At 45.0% G+C, this 15,655-nt stretch overlaps 1 protein-coding gene across 6 annotated transcripts in view; it reads right to left on the reverse strand.

Annotated features, from left to right (window-relative positions):
- Window positions 1–6,164, reverse strand: part of ARID3B (AT-rich interaction domain 3B) — a 75,322-nt gene extending 69,158 nt beyond the window's left edge. For 2 of the 6 annotated variants that reach the window (XR_009758934.1, XM_061594952.1), the window contains exon 1: window positions 6,079–6,164. Coding sequence is in view for 1 of the 6 variants with exons in the window: in XM_061594952.1 (XP_061450936.1) it covers window positions 6,079–6,113 (35 nt within the window). In the remaining 5 variants the exon portion in view is untranslated. Of the gene's footprint in view, window positions 1–1,262; window positions 1,287–5,415; window positions 5,495–5,537; window positions 5,629–6,025 lie in introns of those variants that run through there. The other 4 variants (XM_061594953.1, XM_061594955.1, XM_061594954.1 and 1 more) reach the window with 4 other exon arrangements.
- Window positions 6,165–15,655: the final 9,491 nt, after the last annotated feature.

The raw sequence follows: 15,655 nt of genomic DNA on the forward strand, positions 1-15,655 counted from the left end.
TGATCTGCGCAAAGGGAGTAGTATTCTCTCATCTTGCCAAATTTTCTAAATATTTACTGTGTTCAGAACATTACATTTTAGCCTATTTTATTAACTATCTATTCCCTCTTGTCGGCTCTCTCAGGACCCAAATACTTAATTGCTACACAATTAAGAAAACAAGACAAAATTCAATCTAAGCAGTAAAAACCAGCACTGAGACCTATTTTAGTTCTCAGGGATATATTCTGAATGAATGGCCTTATATGATTCTTTACTCAGAAGCCTCTTTATTCAGAAACTTATTTGCATGCAAAACAAACTTTCTATTTTGCTTGCTATTTGACTATGGCCTGATCTGATCAGACTATTCAAGGATATTAAGAAAATGTGGAATTTTGTTTGTGTGCACTGGCAATCAAGACCCAGGCAGGAGCCTTTTAGAGTAAAAGAGGAGCTGTTTTAATTCCCGCAGTTCCCTCTCTACATGCCCCAGTTCTATCAGTACACCATATTATGCTGACCAGAACCAGATTGGTGCACTGTTTAGAGCATGGGCCTAGAACTGGGGAGGCTCTGGTACAAATCCCTACTGAATCGTGAAACTCACTTAAGGGGCCAGCCACAATCTTTCAATCCAACCTATCTCCCAGGGTGAGGATATCATGGAAGGTGAGAAGAACTATATATGCCATCCTGGGCTCCTAGGAGGAAGGATGGGATAAAATGTAACCAACCCACTTTTGCACCAGTTTTGAATAGATCAAAGCTGGGAAAATATTTTTAAAACTGCAAGGCATCAGACACAAATGTCTGAGTGCCAAACCTGCTCTCTCCTGAAGAAACCCTCAGGGGCTAGCTTCATGTTTCTAGTAGTGACGACACACTTTGTGTGTGTATAGACACATACATATTTATGTCTTTAGCTTCCACCTTCAGTTGCCACACCCTTCACTGCCACAGCAACAGGCCCCTTACGCACACAGCTGGGGAAGCAAAATGCCTGTGAAAATTTTTAGAGGGGGGAGAAACAGGAGAGAGAACAGCCTCACTAAGATTCAGCACTATCAATCAACACTGCAGCAACAACAGGGTGCCAAAAAAGAGTTCCACTCTTCCTTAGCAACTGCTCCTATATTAGTAAGACCTGCCTCACAGTTTCAGACCCAGGGATATACCCAATCAACACAGTAGCAACCTGTGAATATCAGGTGGCTTACAAGATACAACAACAAAACTTGCAATTGGCTATTATGAGATCAACTGTCCTCAAGGAAAGTTACCTCTTGATCCAGAATCAAGAAAGCAATTGCAGGTTTTGAATGTAATAGTAGACCTGATGAGGTCCCTTCTGTACAAGAGTAAACAAAAGTTAGACTTGAAGACCCTGTCTGTATTGTAGCTGTGCCTCCATATTCTACTCCTATGTTATAAAATGCTTCCATTTCCCTCCCCATGACGAATTTTAATTTACGAAGCACAAGAGGACAAGTCCATGTCAAAAGCACCATATACATAGGCGGCACTGTAGGAAAAACAAGTGATCTCTTGCTGGATGAATCTTGCACACACCTTCCTTACAAAGATAAGGAGGGTATGCAACGTACAGAATTTCAATACTGTATACGAGAAATCAGAATGCAAACAGCAACTGAACAGCTGCCCTTGCCTCAGCTCCCCCCTCTGCTGAATCAGTATGTTAGAAACTTTATTTTTGCTGCCTCTGGAGATTGCATACTTAATTTTAACAAAGTAACTTCTCTCTACAAGAGAGTGGGAATATTTTGCTAAAAGCAAGCATGCAATGTCAAGAACAAGAAAAACAACCCCTCCCCTATTTTAGAGAAGGCTAAACAACCAAAAAGATCCTCCGGGGTGCAGAGTGGTAAGCGGCAGTAACGCAGCTGAAGCTCTGCTCATGGCCGGAGTTCGATTCCAGTGGAAGGAGGAAGTCGAATCTCCGGTAAAAGGGGGCGAGGTCCACTCAGCCTTCCATCCGTCCGTGGTCGGTAAAATGAGTACCCGGCATATGCTGGGGGGTAAAGAAAGGCCGGAGAAGGAATTGGCAAACCCACCCCATATATACGGTCTGCCTGGTCTGCCTAGTAAACGTCGCAAGATGTCATCCTAAGAGTCGGAAACAACTCACACTATAAGTGCAGGGACACCTTTACCTTTAAACAACCAAAACAAGACCAAGAATTTCCAGCTATAAATCAAAATCAAACTAAATTAAACCATGGTTGCAAGTTATAAAGAAATAGTAAAGATCACTCACTGTGATCATCCCCCACCCCTGCCGACAGCAGTACTTTACCTCAGGCTTTCGGTTAGATTAGAATGTCACAAACAATCCTGTAATGCCTGAACTAGTATCTGGCATACCAGTTACATGCTGTTTATAAACTGCAAGGACAACACTCGTAAGTACAAGAATGTTAACATCACATGGATTTGGGATAAAACAGCTATTATATCTCACACTTGGAACATGCTTGAAGTACATTACTCTAAACCATCTACTGTTGTCTGTGGTGTAGAGAACCCCAAAAGGGGAAACAGGGAACATGTGCCATAGGGAACATGTGCCATACTATAATTCATGACTTGGTATTTTGTTGATGTATCAGGTAAACACCTCAGGTGCAGGACACGTACTGTACACTCTCTCTGGTTCCTGCAGGTCTGACCCAGGTCAGAAACAACTCTGCTTGACAGGTTCCAGCAAGACTGGCGCATTGTTGCTGAATGTTGTAATTAGACATGAATGCAAAACCCTACTAGCCTCCAGCGCTAAAGAAAGGAACTTGAGCAAGGACTGCCATACCTTAACTATTAATGCAACCATCAAATGCCCGTCATAACAGTTTCATTACATTTCAGTCTTGAGAGGGTTTATAGCAGATTTCAACACGAGTGTTTGATTTCAAATTGTATTTGCTTGTCATGCCTCTTATTTCACTGGAAATACACACAGACACACACACACACAGACAGAGAGAGTGTACTGCTGGATTCGGTGCATCCATTTGCGGACTTCTAGCTTCATCTGCATTTCAGTCTCTGAACAGCATCTATGCGCTGATCTTAAGCATGCTTACATACAAAGTAAGCCCCACTGAGTTCAATGACAGTTGCATCCTGGTATGGTATTTCAGACTGCCTTAATGGGGAAGGAAAACCCCACTGGCATAGTATCCCCACTTCTTCAGAGCACACCACTATAAACACAATGCGCTAAAGATCAAAGGCCAACCAGAGTGCACGCCCCCAGGAGACTTATAACCTCTTAGGTTCGACTAGCCCCCCATAACGTCCTCTGAAAAAAATACCCAACGTTGTTGCCTCTTCCAGTTAATACTCTAGATTTATGTAGCTTGCTGTTTGTTTCCAGAACTCACATCCCATCCTTTATGTAACATATAATCAAGGTGGCTAGCAAGAACTAATAAGATAATTAACTGAAATAATCCACTTTATCTAAAACTTAAGTCCAAAAACAGCAGTAAACAGTCAAAACAGTATCCAAAAAACTCAGAGCAACATCTGAAAAAGCCTCTGAGAGTAGAACAGTCACTACTGCCTTTTGGAAACTGAGCAACAATGGGCTTAGGCATACATATACCTCTCTCAGGAGGCTGTTCAGATTTTAGATGCTATGCCAGAAAAGACCCTGTTATTTGTGCCCTTTTTCTATCTTCTTTCTGATAAACAGCTTTGCCATCATCCTATGAATTGCTTTGCACAAGCAGAACACCCAACATTCACTTCCCCACAAACTTCCTTATCTTGCTCCTTCCTACCAAGCCTTTCACAAAAAAAATAAAACAAATAAAAAAATTAAAAGCAGATCTATAAAATAATGGCCATGAAGAAAAATAGTTCTACCATTCTCTGGAGTGAGAATCTGGGGCAGCAGATTCATGGCCAACTAAATGGAGCATTTATCGAAGCAGCAACATAACAAAGGGTTAGGAATTCCTCCAATTCAAGTTGTGGTGATAGTGAAACCTTACAAACTTCCCAGAAAAGTAATCTGTCTGGCCCAGCATTTCTTATGCCTTGCTAATCTTATTGCAAAATTCTATGCTGCCCCCCCCCACAAACAAGTCCCACTATTTTCAGTGGGACACACACACACACACACACACACACACACTGGGGACAACTTTCTTATCTGGACTCTACAAAGTATCTGCCTAGAAATTTTGCAAGAAAGCAAGCAACAAGTTCTTGCAACATTCAGCTACACTATTCTCATACTGTACTTTGCCTTGATCCATAAGTATCTCACACACACACACACACACACACACACACACACACACACACACACACACACACACACACACACACACATATATAAACACATACACACATATATATAAACACACACAAACACACACTCAACTACACCCATAACCAACCTCTCCCAAAGCAGGCTACAAGCCTAAGCACACTTACAACACAATCCTACTCAGAAATAAGTCCTACTGAACTCAGTAGGGCTTACTCCCATGTTAAGTGGGATTAGACTTCAGCTTTACACACTAGAGAGCAAGCTGTCTAAAACCTAGGACTTAACTTCTGAGTAAGCCTGCTTAAGTCACACAGACCCAATCCTACACAAAACTTCATCAGGAGGAGGAGCACCAAAATCCGATGTGTGTCTACTCAAAAGCAAGCCCACCTAGTTTCAACAGGAATGACCCCTTAATCAATGGGCTTGGAAGGGCAGCTTTAAGTACACCCCACCAAACAACACTCTTACTGGAGAGCAAGCATACACAGGATGGCACTATTGTAGCCAGGCTCACAAGAAAATACATGTGTGTGCTATCAACCTCCCCCAAAGCAGAGCCAGTTAGGCATGTATCCAATGCTAATTCTACTCAGTATAGACCCACTGAAACTAATGAACTTAGTTATGTTCCTTAACATCAATGGATCTACTCTGAATAGCACTCGATACAATACTGAGGTTGCGACCTAAGCAGGCTTTCCTAGGGTGTAAGCCCCCTGAGTTCACTAGGACAGTGGTTCCCAACCTTTTTTCCCCATGGACTACTTGAAAATTGCTGAGGGTCTTGGCTGACCACTTAAGAGATTTGTCTGCCTGCTGCAGCCATTGTAATGTACTGTGTCAGATGCTGTAGGACTTTTATTGTTTCTTTTACTTCTTGTATATTGTATTTGATTGTATTACATTTTGCACTCCATAGATTGCAAATACATTGCAATCTAAAAAATAAAAGGAGTAAAATCCAATTCAAAGCCAATATGAATATTTAATATAGATGTATCAAGGACACCCTGAGTGAAGCTGACCAACCACGTGTGCTCCACCGACCACAACTTGGAAACCCATCCTTTATGGTTACTGCATAAAATACAAGGATGGTTTAATATCCCTCCCTAGATCCCAGCCTTACACACCTGGGATTTCACATGTAAAATCTGAAACTGCATCCGAATCCAGCTTTCCCCCCTGGCATACTTGAATAAGGGCTCCTCCAGACAACCTGCTGAATATTCCTCCTGATTGCACAAAAACTTACGCGGTGGACCACAGTTTGGTAACCCCTGCGCGAGGAGTTTCTCGCCAACAGGACTGCGGCGGGCACGCTACGATCCGAAACCCGCTTACTGGAGAGTAAGCCCCCCCCCCCCGCTGAAGGGAATATACTCCTAAGGAGGGCGAGCCCAAGAGTACCAGCGGTTAGCCTACAGACCTAAGCAAACCACCCTAGGGAATAAGCCTCCTTGGGCTCTGCGGGGTCCACCTACACGCGGGCTTACTCGGGAGTAAGCCCCACTGGACACAGTAGGTCTTCCTGGGGGAGGGTGGGGGAAGGTTGGAAACACAGCCCAGGATGGGGCTGTCCCACTCAAGACTCTCCCCGCCCCCTTCCCCCGCCTCATGTCAACGCTGCCTCGGAACCAGCCGCCGCCTTCCCACTCCCAACCCCAAACCTCCCTTCACTTCGCCTCGCTAAAGTCCCCTGCTTCTCTTCCCCCCTCCCCCGCCGCTCCGCCGCCTCTTTACCTCAGTGTAACCCCCCGACGGCAAGCTTTCACCACCACCACCACCACCACCACCTCCTCCTCCTCCTCCTCCTGCGGCGGGGTCTCATGCGCGGTAGCGGCAGCAGCAACAGCCGCCTCAGCCGCGCCCCCAAGCCCCCCTCCCTCACCCGGACCGGAAACAGGCGTTGTAGAGGTGGGGGGAACCTTATTGACTACGCACCGGAAGGAGCGTCACCAAACAGGCGCGACGCCGAGGAGGAGGGGGGACAGCCAATCTGGCACCTCCGGGTTTTTAACCTACAAACATACAAAATGGGATGGTCGCTACCGGGAGTAATTCTTAGGGACCGTGTCGATCCTAGTTTTACTCTCCGTTTGGTGGGTGGTGTTTTTTTGGGGGGGGGCAAGGCTGTAATTTACTTTGTCTATTGTGATTTAGATTGTGTGTGGGTTTTTTTAGGCCTTTGCCATAAAACCTCAGAAGGAAGAAGTCGCTGTTTTCCAGTACAAAGCAATATTTGTTTATTTGCTGCTTTATAAGATGCCCACCTGCTATACCGTCAAAGCCTGTTTCTTTTCCCGAAAGATTCCTGGGAAGTGTGGTTTGTTAGGGATGCTGGGAACTGTAGCTCTGTGATGGGTAAACTGCAGTTTCTAGGATTCTTGCTATGGATATGCTTTGAATGTGCATCAGCGTCATCATTATTAAAATTTATATCCCACCCTTCCTCCCAGAAGGAGCCCAGGGCTGTAAACAAAAACATTAAAACAGCTCTAAAACATCTTAAAAACATACCTTAAAATACATTAAAATAAAACATGTTTAAAAATACCTTTTAGAAAAGCTTTAAAAAAATCTTTTAAAGCAAATTCCAACACAGACTCGGATCAGGTCTCTACTTAAAAGGCTTGTTGAAAGAGGAAGTTCTTCAGTAAGTGCTGAAAAGATAACAGATGGTACATGTCAAATATTTAAGGGGAGTGAATTCCAAAGGGTAGGTGCTTTAAAGGTGTGTGTACAATCTTGCTGTTCCTTTAACAAATGAAGCTGCCTTATACTGGGGGGTCTTGGGCCCCTTACTTTTTCAGGAGTGGGGTCGTAGCAGGGTCCCTATCTCTCCAACATCCTACAAGCCAATCAGCATGAAAGGCGAGTGTGTTAGCCACTGAGAAGAGTCTTCTAACATGCTTCCTTGTCCTTTCCTGCTGATTGGAGCCAAACAGTGAAAGGAGGCGAGTCAGCCACTGAGATGACTCTTCTCAGTAGCCAGCACTCTCTCTTTCATGCTTATTGGCTCCTAGGGATGTCTGTTGTTGTGGGAGAAGGCATAAACAAGGATCCCATAGCAAAAAAAAGGCGTGGCTGGGACTAACATGAAGGGACATTGCACTTCTGCATTTACCATTATGCTACTGCTTATACTTAGTCACACCCTTGGTCCATCCAGATCAGTGTTGCCTACATTGACTGGGTGTGGCTTTCCAGAGTTTCTAACGGGACTTTCTCAGCCCTACCTGAAGCCCCCCAGAACTGAACCTGGGCCCTTCTGCTCTGTCACTGTACTTCGGCTCTTCAAGGCACTCAAGGCAGCATACATGATTCTCTCCTCACTCCCGTTTAATCCTCACAACCACCCTATGAGGTCAGTTATGAGTCAGAAAGAGTGACTGACCCAAAATCATACAGTGAGCTTCATGATCGAGTGGAGATTTGAACCTGGGTCTCCCTGACCTTACTCCAACACTCACATATATGGATGTGTGTGTACAGCTGTATTTATTTGTGTAGCACTATTTGTGTATATAGCACATGTATACGAACAGAACATTATTAGATACACATTCGAAAATGGAAATGGACTGCCGTCAAGTCGATTCTGACTTATGGCGACCCTATGAATAGGCTTTTCAGGGTAAGCGGTATTCAAAGAGGGTTTACCATTGCCTTCCTCTGAGGCTGAGAGGCAGTGACTGGCCCAAGGTCACCCAGTGAGCTTCATGGCTGTGTGAGGATTTGAATACTGGTCTCCCAGGTCGTAGTCCAACACCTTAACCACTACACCACACTGGCTCTCAGATACACATTACTGAATGCAAATACCATGGATGCCATATTCACTACATTGGCAAGACAGCCATAGATTTTTGTACAAGATAGAGAAACCACAAATCAACTATCTTCCCCTCCCATCCACCCAAAAGTTTGACCAACTTTTTAAAATATTTTAATTTTGAGAGCCACAACAACTGACTTGGCACCTGCCAGGAATATTACAGGAACTGGATCTGTATACTCAAGACACTCAACAGATTGTACCTGGAAGACAACAGGGATTGCTTTCTATTTAGCATTTACCTTCCTTCCTTTCTCTCTTGTCCACATGCTAAATGCCTTAAATTATCCCATCTTGAGTGTTTTTACAACTGCCACCTTGGCTCACAGCATTCACTTGAAATACCAATGGTGCTATCAAGGGAGGAAGTGGAGACATTTAACTAAAAAATCTTCAGCTATATCTCTTTTGTCACTTATTTTTCCTAAATAATTATTTAGTGTTTGAAATTATCCTGCTAGGATCCAAGTCCTACTCCTTCTTTGTTTTATTTTTAAAGAAAACATACAGATGCACATGCACAGTACATAACAAAGTCAAGCCTTTGCAGTGATGTATGCTTTTACAATCTATATTTGTGTGTGTGTGTGTTTTATATTTTATATTGCAAAAACAATTAAAAAATCTTGTGGCACCTTAAAGACTGAAGAAACTTTATTATGGTGGAAGCTTCCATGGACTAGAGTCTACTTCACCAGATGCATGAAGTGTCACCCTCAGCTGCAGGTGTATATGCAAATAATACACATGATGTTGGAACTGTAAGCACTGAAGTCAGAGGGAAGTAAAATGCAAAAAGAACAAATAGTGGCAAATCAATTAGATCTAAGACATATGCAAAATAGGCATAGTGAGCCTTTATAACAGCAATGATAGGGTGATTAAACATTAACTTGGCAGTACTGAGTTATGCTAATCACTGCTATTGTAAAGGCTTGCTGTGATTATTTTGCATATGTTCTAGACCTCACTGCTTATTATACTTCACTGCCTCAAGTTTCTTTGTTGTACCTGTGGCAAAACACGGCTGCTCCTCTAGGAATATTCATAGAGCACTAACATCCTTACAAGTAAGTAGATTTATTATTTCAGCCTAAGGCTCAGCTTCTGAGAGGCGGCTTAAAGAACATTATACACACAATTATGAGACTTTGGCTATGTTTGGGATTAGTAGCACAGTGGCAAATTCAGAAATGCAGGGTCCCTTCATGGTAGTCACAGCCACACCCTGTGACAGACATGCCCCTTCTAAGATTATAGAATAATCTGGCCAGGTTTGAACATGGCTTGCTGCTTCTCTATCCTTGCTGTTAATGCCTTGTCCCACAACAGATGACCCTAGGAGCTAATCAGCAAGAAAGAGGAGTGTGTTAGCTACTCAGAAAAGTCTTCTCAGTGCTTGACTTACCTTCTTTCACTCTGATTGGCTCCAATCAGCAGGAAAGGACAAAGAAGCATGTTAGAAGACTCTTCTCAGTGGCTAAACACTCCCCTTCCATGCTGATTGACTCATAGGATGCTGGAGACATGTGGACTCTGTTGGGAGCTGGCTCCCAAAAAAGTAAGGGGTCTAAGAACCCACCCACCCCTGGACGAGTACGCCCGTTTGGGATAAGCCAAATGTTCTTCTATGGGACTGATTCCCCATACGTAGCAGTGGTGGCACTCTACACCTTGCCAGCTCTATGCCTCGCATCATAGAGATGCCACAGGTAGAGTGACAGCATTTCTACAGCAATTTAGTACCGTCGCCAATGGCAGCTTCCTACTTCAAACCGGAAGTTGATTAAAACGTATTTATGTTTTTATTATGTTATATCTCAAGCCTGATTTTTTAATATATATATATTTTCCTATCTCTACATGAACTAGTGAAGGGAAGAAAGATGAAAAGGCGGAATTAAAAAAAAGAGGGGGGAATGGAAAAGATCGCAACAACAGCGGACACGACCACAGACCGAGAGAGCGAGAGAGCAGTGCTTTTAAAAATAACTATAGCAACCAATGACAAACAGGCCGAGAGAAAAGGGGCGGAGCCGTATATTAGCGCAGGGTTTTTGTTCATTTGTTCTTTTTTTAGGAGGGCGGGACTTCCCTAGCCGACAGCTAATGGGCATGAGGATTAGTCAGTTCCGGGAAATATAAACGGCTCGTGGCGCAAGAATATTCATGACCACTCGCGAGGAGTCGCTGAGACGTAGTTCAGAACACCCACGCGCGCCTAAAGGGCGCGCTTCAAAGGGAGCAAGTTCGATCCCCGGCAGGTGTAATTAACCAGAGAAAAGGGTTGTAGGGAAAACGCGCATGTAGGGGAAATCGGCAGGATTGTCGACTTCAGACAAGTCAAAGGAGAAGCGCATATAGCCAGGTTCTGATCGTAAAGCAGACTCATAAGTTCCATTCCCGCACTGGACGCCCTGCGCCTTTCTCTCTGTTTTGGGCTATCCCCTGACAACACTCATGATGGGAGCTAAATCCATCTAGTTTACAGCACAATCCTAACCATATCTACAAAAGTAACTCCCATTGAATTAAAGGGGGCTTACTCCCAGATAAATGAGGTTAGGACAGTAGCCTTAGCCTGGATCCAACCCCTAGTCTTTAAGGGGCCAGATAAGTCTTTGTTGTTGCCCCTTCCCTTGCATCTTTGGGGATTTCCAGCTGCGTGTTTTGTTGATTCACGTTTTACCATGCATATGTTTGATGCTCATCATCAAATTGTTCTCTTGTATTTTGTCTGTGATTCTTCTGCTTCTTTTGGGAGATCATGAAACCCAACTTTTTGGAGGGGAAAGAACAGAACATCAGCATGATCTCTGCAGGTGTAGATTTTTAGCTTTACTTTTCTATCTTTTTTATGTGGGGTGGTTTTGATGTGTGCAGTGATGCCTTGACAGCTGGGCTGTATCTCTTCATTTTGGCATATCTTCTCTATTACCTTTCTGGTCAGCGCAGTTTTGTTCTAAAATTGCACTATTGGCCTGCTCCAGCAGTGCTCTTCTTATGTTCTAGGGGCAGGCAGTAGATGTCAGTATTTAGTCTGCAATCCTATACTCACCTGGGAGTTAGTCCCATGGAACTCAAGGCGGCTTCCTTCTAAACAGAGATGGGCAGTAGTTGTGACAAACGAATGGGTCCAGGGTGTGCTTTTTCAGGAGGGGTCAGATTACCATCTCTTTCAGGGTGGCTGGGACCACTCCTTTTCAGAAAGACATGTTGACCACATCCTGGATCCACTCATACATACCTCCTTGACAAGCTTTAATAATACAAGAAGGGCAAGGGTCAAGAGGGCAAGTTGCTGGCCACATATTCGCAAGCACCATGTCCACATTATCAGACCACATCAACTGATCCCAAGAAGTTGCAGCAGATGTTGCACTGGACAACTCATTGGGGACTACAATAGATGTAGATTGGGCATCAAGATTGCTACAGAGGCAAGCAACTTTACCCTCGAAGTGCCTTGCAAACAATTCACAGTGGGCTTTTGAAGGGTCTAAAACTCCATTTCCTGGAGTTGATGTAACAGACCCCTGACAATATGAAAAAGCTCCACTGGATGGCTACTTGATGTGATGGAGGCAGAAAAGTGGGCCTTGTTTGCCACTTTCACCGCCACACAATAGACAGGGTTATGATGTTTTACTTGTCCCCGATCAGCCTCACAGCACATCCTTCGCCATTTGCACTCTAGCCGTCATCCAGCCTGTTTCATTTCCCTTAGCTCACTGGTGTACCAAGGTGTAAATTGGGCTGCACAATGCTGGAAAGGGCGCTCATGAGAAACCATGTTAAGAGCCTGAAGCATCTCATTATTCCACAGTGTAACAAGAGCTTCAACTGCTGTATCTACTGGGAAATCCCCCAGGGCATTCAGGAATCCTGTGGATTCCATTAGTCTCCTGGGGCAGACCATCTTAATCTGTCCACTGTCCATTAGGGGAGGATCGGAGCCATAAGTCTAAACTTCACCAGAAAGTAGTCTGACCATGACAATGGAGTGACATCCACCCCCCATATCTCCAGACCACCCCTTCCTCCATCTGGAGCAAAAATGAAGCTGAGGGTGTGCCCTGCCCTATGCATTGGGCTGGTGACAACTTGAGACAGCCCCATGGTCATCATGGAGGCCATGAAGTCCTGAGTCAGAACACTACAGGCAGCCTCAGCATGGACATTAAAATCACCCAGGACTATTGTTCTGGGCTCTTCCAATACCATGGCTGAGATGGCCTCTGCCAACTTGGTCAGAGAAGCTGCGGGGCAGAAGGGTGGATGGTACACCAGCAGCAGCCCTAGTTTACTGTCTCCTTGGGCAGACACCAGGTGCAGCCCTTCACAGCCAGCTCCTAAACAGAGTGGTTTCTTGGTGACAGAGATGGAAGTTCTGTAGCCTACAGCAACCCCTCCTCCCATCATCCCTACAGCTTGTGCTTGTGCTGTACAGAGTATTCAGGTGGGCAAAGCTGGATCAGATCAACTCCTCCCAACTCACCCACCCAGATCTCAGTAATGCACACTATATCATGGATGAATGTGATCTTATTGTGTACCAATATGGCATTAAACAACAACACACACAGGCCAGTGGGCACAGCAACCAGGAAACTATCCATGGGAGGAGTGGTAGCGAGGAACAAGATGTAGATGGACTACCATGGAAAATAAAGGCAAGTCTATCACCTCTTCATAGCTATACCTCCCTCTGCCCATGATCACTGAAATTGGGGTGGCATCACCCATGTCTCGCCTTCCCAAGACGACTCCTAAACACATGATATGAACAACATACAACAGCCCACCAATAAAACCTATCAGAACAGTAATCCCAGTATACACCTCTGAGAGAACTGGGACCAGTTTTTGTTGTGCAGCGATGAAATGCTGAAGCGATATGCCCAAAGAATAAGACGCCAAACAATCCAGAATGCCCTCGAACATAGAATAATGACGGACAACAGCAGTTTATTTATTTTTTATTTATTTAATTTAATTTATATACCGCCCTAAGCCCGAAGGCTCTCTGGGCGGTGTACAAAAAGATAAAAACAAGCACAATATATAAATACAATAAATACAATAAATCAAGAAACAAAACAAACAAACAACAAAAGAACCAAACAACGTCCAAAATACAGAAATGCTGTTAAAATACACTTTAAAATGCCTGGGAGTATAAAAAGGTTTTCACCTGGCGCCGAAAAGATAGTAGCGTCGGCGCCAGGCGCACCTCGTCAGAGAGACTGTTCCACAGTTCGGGGGCCACCACTGAAAAGGCCCTAGCTCTAGTCACCACCCTCCGAGCTTCTCGATGGGATGGTACTCGGAGGAGGGCCTTAGATGTTGAGCGCAGTGTACGGGTAGGTTCATATTGGGAGAGGCGTTCCACCAGGTATTGCGGTCCCATGCCGTGTAGGGCTTTATAGGTCAAAACCAGCACTTTGAATCTAGCCCGGAAACAAATAGGAAGCCAGTGCAGACGGGCCAGAACAGGTGTTATATGAGCGGACCTTCTGGTCCGCGTCAACAATCTGGCCGCTGCATTCTGGACTAGCTGTAGTTTCCAAACAGTCTTCAAGGGCAGCCCAACGTAGAGCACGTTGCAGTAGTCCAATCTAGAAGTTACCAGAGCATGAACAACTGAGGCGAGGTCGTCACTGTCCAGATAGGGACGTAGCTGGGCTACCAATCGAAGATGGTAGAAAGCATGCCGTGCCACTGAGGCCACCTGGGCCTCGAGACAAGGAAGGATCGAAAAGAACTCCCAAGCTACGAACCTGTTCCTTCAAGGGGAGTGTAACTCCTTCAAGAACAGGATGGACATCCACCATCTGAGCAGAGAAGGCACTCACCAACAGCGTCTCGGTCTTGTCTGGATTGAGCTTCAGTCTGTTAGCTCCCATCCAGTCCATTATCGCGGCCAGGCAACGGTTTAGCACGTTAACAGCCTCACCTGAAGAGGATGAAAAGGAGAAATAGAGCTGCATGTCATCAGCGTACTGATGACAATGCACCGCAAAACTCCTGATGACCGCACCCAGCGGCTTCATGTAGATGTTAAAAAGCATGGGGGACAGTACCGATCCCTGCGGGACTCCACAATGGAGAGTCCAGGGTATCGAGCAATGTTCCCCAAGCACTACCTTATGGTGATGACCCACCAAGTAGGAGCGGAGCCACTGCCAAGCAGTACCCCCAACTCCCAACTCCGTGAGTCTTCCCAGAAGGATACCATGGTCGATGGTATCAAAAGCAGCTGAGAGATCAAGGAGAATCAACAGAGTCACACTCCCCCTGTCCCTCTCCCGACAGAGGTCATCATACAGGGCGACCAAGGCTGTTTCGGTGCCAAAACCGGGCCTAAAACCAGATTGAAATGGATCAAGATAATCAGTGTCATCCAAGAGCCCCTGGAGCTGGCCGGCAACCACCCGTTCCAGTACCTTGCCCAAGAATGGAACATTCGCCACAGGTCTATAGTTGTTCAGGTTATCTGGGTCCAAGGAGGGTTTCTTCAGGAGCGGTCTCACTACCGCCTCTTTTAGGCAGTCAGGGACCACTCCCTCTCTCAAAGAGGCGTTTATTATCTCCTTGGCCCAGCCGGCGGTTCTGGTCCTGCCAGCTTTCACCAGCCAAGAGCGGCAAGGGTCCAGAACAGATGTGGTCGCCCGCACCAGTCCAAGGATCTTATCAACATCGTCAAGCTGTACAGACTGAAACTCATCCAATAAATAAGGACAAGACCGTGTTCTGGATGCTTCATTAGATCTCACTGCCATAACATTGGAGTCTAAGTCTCGGCGAATGCATGCGATCTTATCCTGGAAGTGCCTCGCAAACTCATCACAGCGGGCTACAGATGAATCCATAATATCCCGAGGGCCAGAATGTAAAAGCCCTCGTACAATTTTAAAGAGCTCCGCTAAGATCCCTAAGACAAAGGTTACTTGATAATACAATTCTCTTACTCCGACTAACATCCCCCACACCTTGCGATTTGTCTCCCAAGGCTTTATACACTTTCGGTTCAGTGCCAGCTGCATTTTGTCCTTGGACAGCTGCACAGTTTTAACCCATTACTTGTCTTTCTGGAAACACTTCACAGTCCAGAAGCCTACAGCTCCCACCTTTCCATAAAGACAAGATACAGTTTAATACACAGTTTTCAAACATATTTCTCTTTTGTTACATTCATGTTACATTTGGTTAGGTTTATTACAAGTGAAATATGCAGTTCCTTCTTTCTTTCGTCATTCAACACGCCAAGCATAGTAACCATTTTGCTGTACTTCTCTTCACATATGGGTTTGGTCATGATATCCACCAACATGTCAGCAGTGTTGCAATATATCAACGTGATGAACCCCTGCTGTATGCTTTCTCTGACATAGTGATATCTGACACTTATGTGTTTTGTGCGCTTGGTGTTCGCTTCTGATGTCGCTAGCCTTATACATGTTTGATTATCCTCATATACCTTTATAGGCTTCTTAACCTTTATTCCCACTTCGTGTGTCAGCTGCTCGAACCAT

Source organism: Rhineura floridana, chromosome 14 (genome assembly GCF_030035675.1).
Source record: "Rhineura floridana isolate rRhiFlo1 chromosome 14, rRhiFlo1.hap2, whole genome shotgun sequence".
NCBI classification, from domain to species: domain Eukaryota; kingdom Metazoa; phylum Chordata; class Lepidosauria; order Squamata; family Rhineuridae; genus Rhineura; species Rhineura floridana.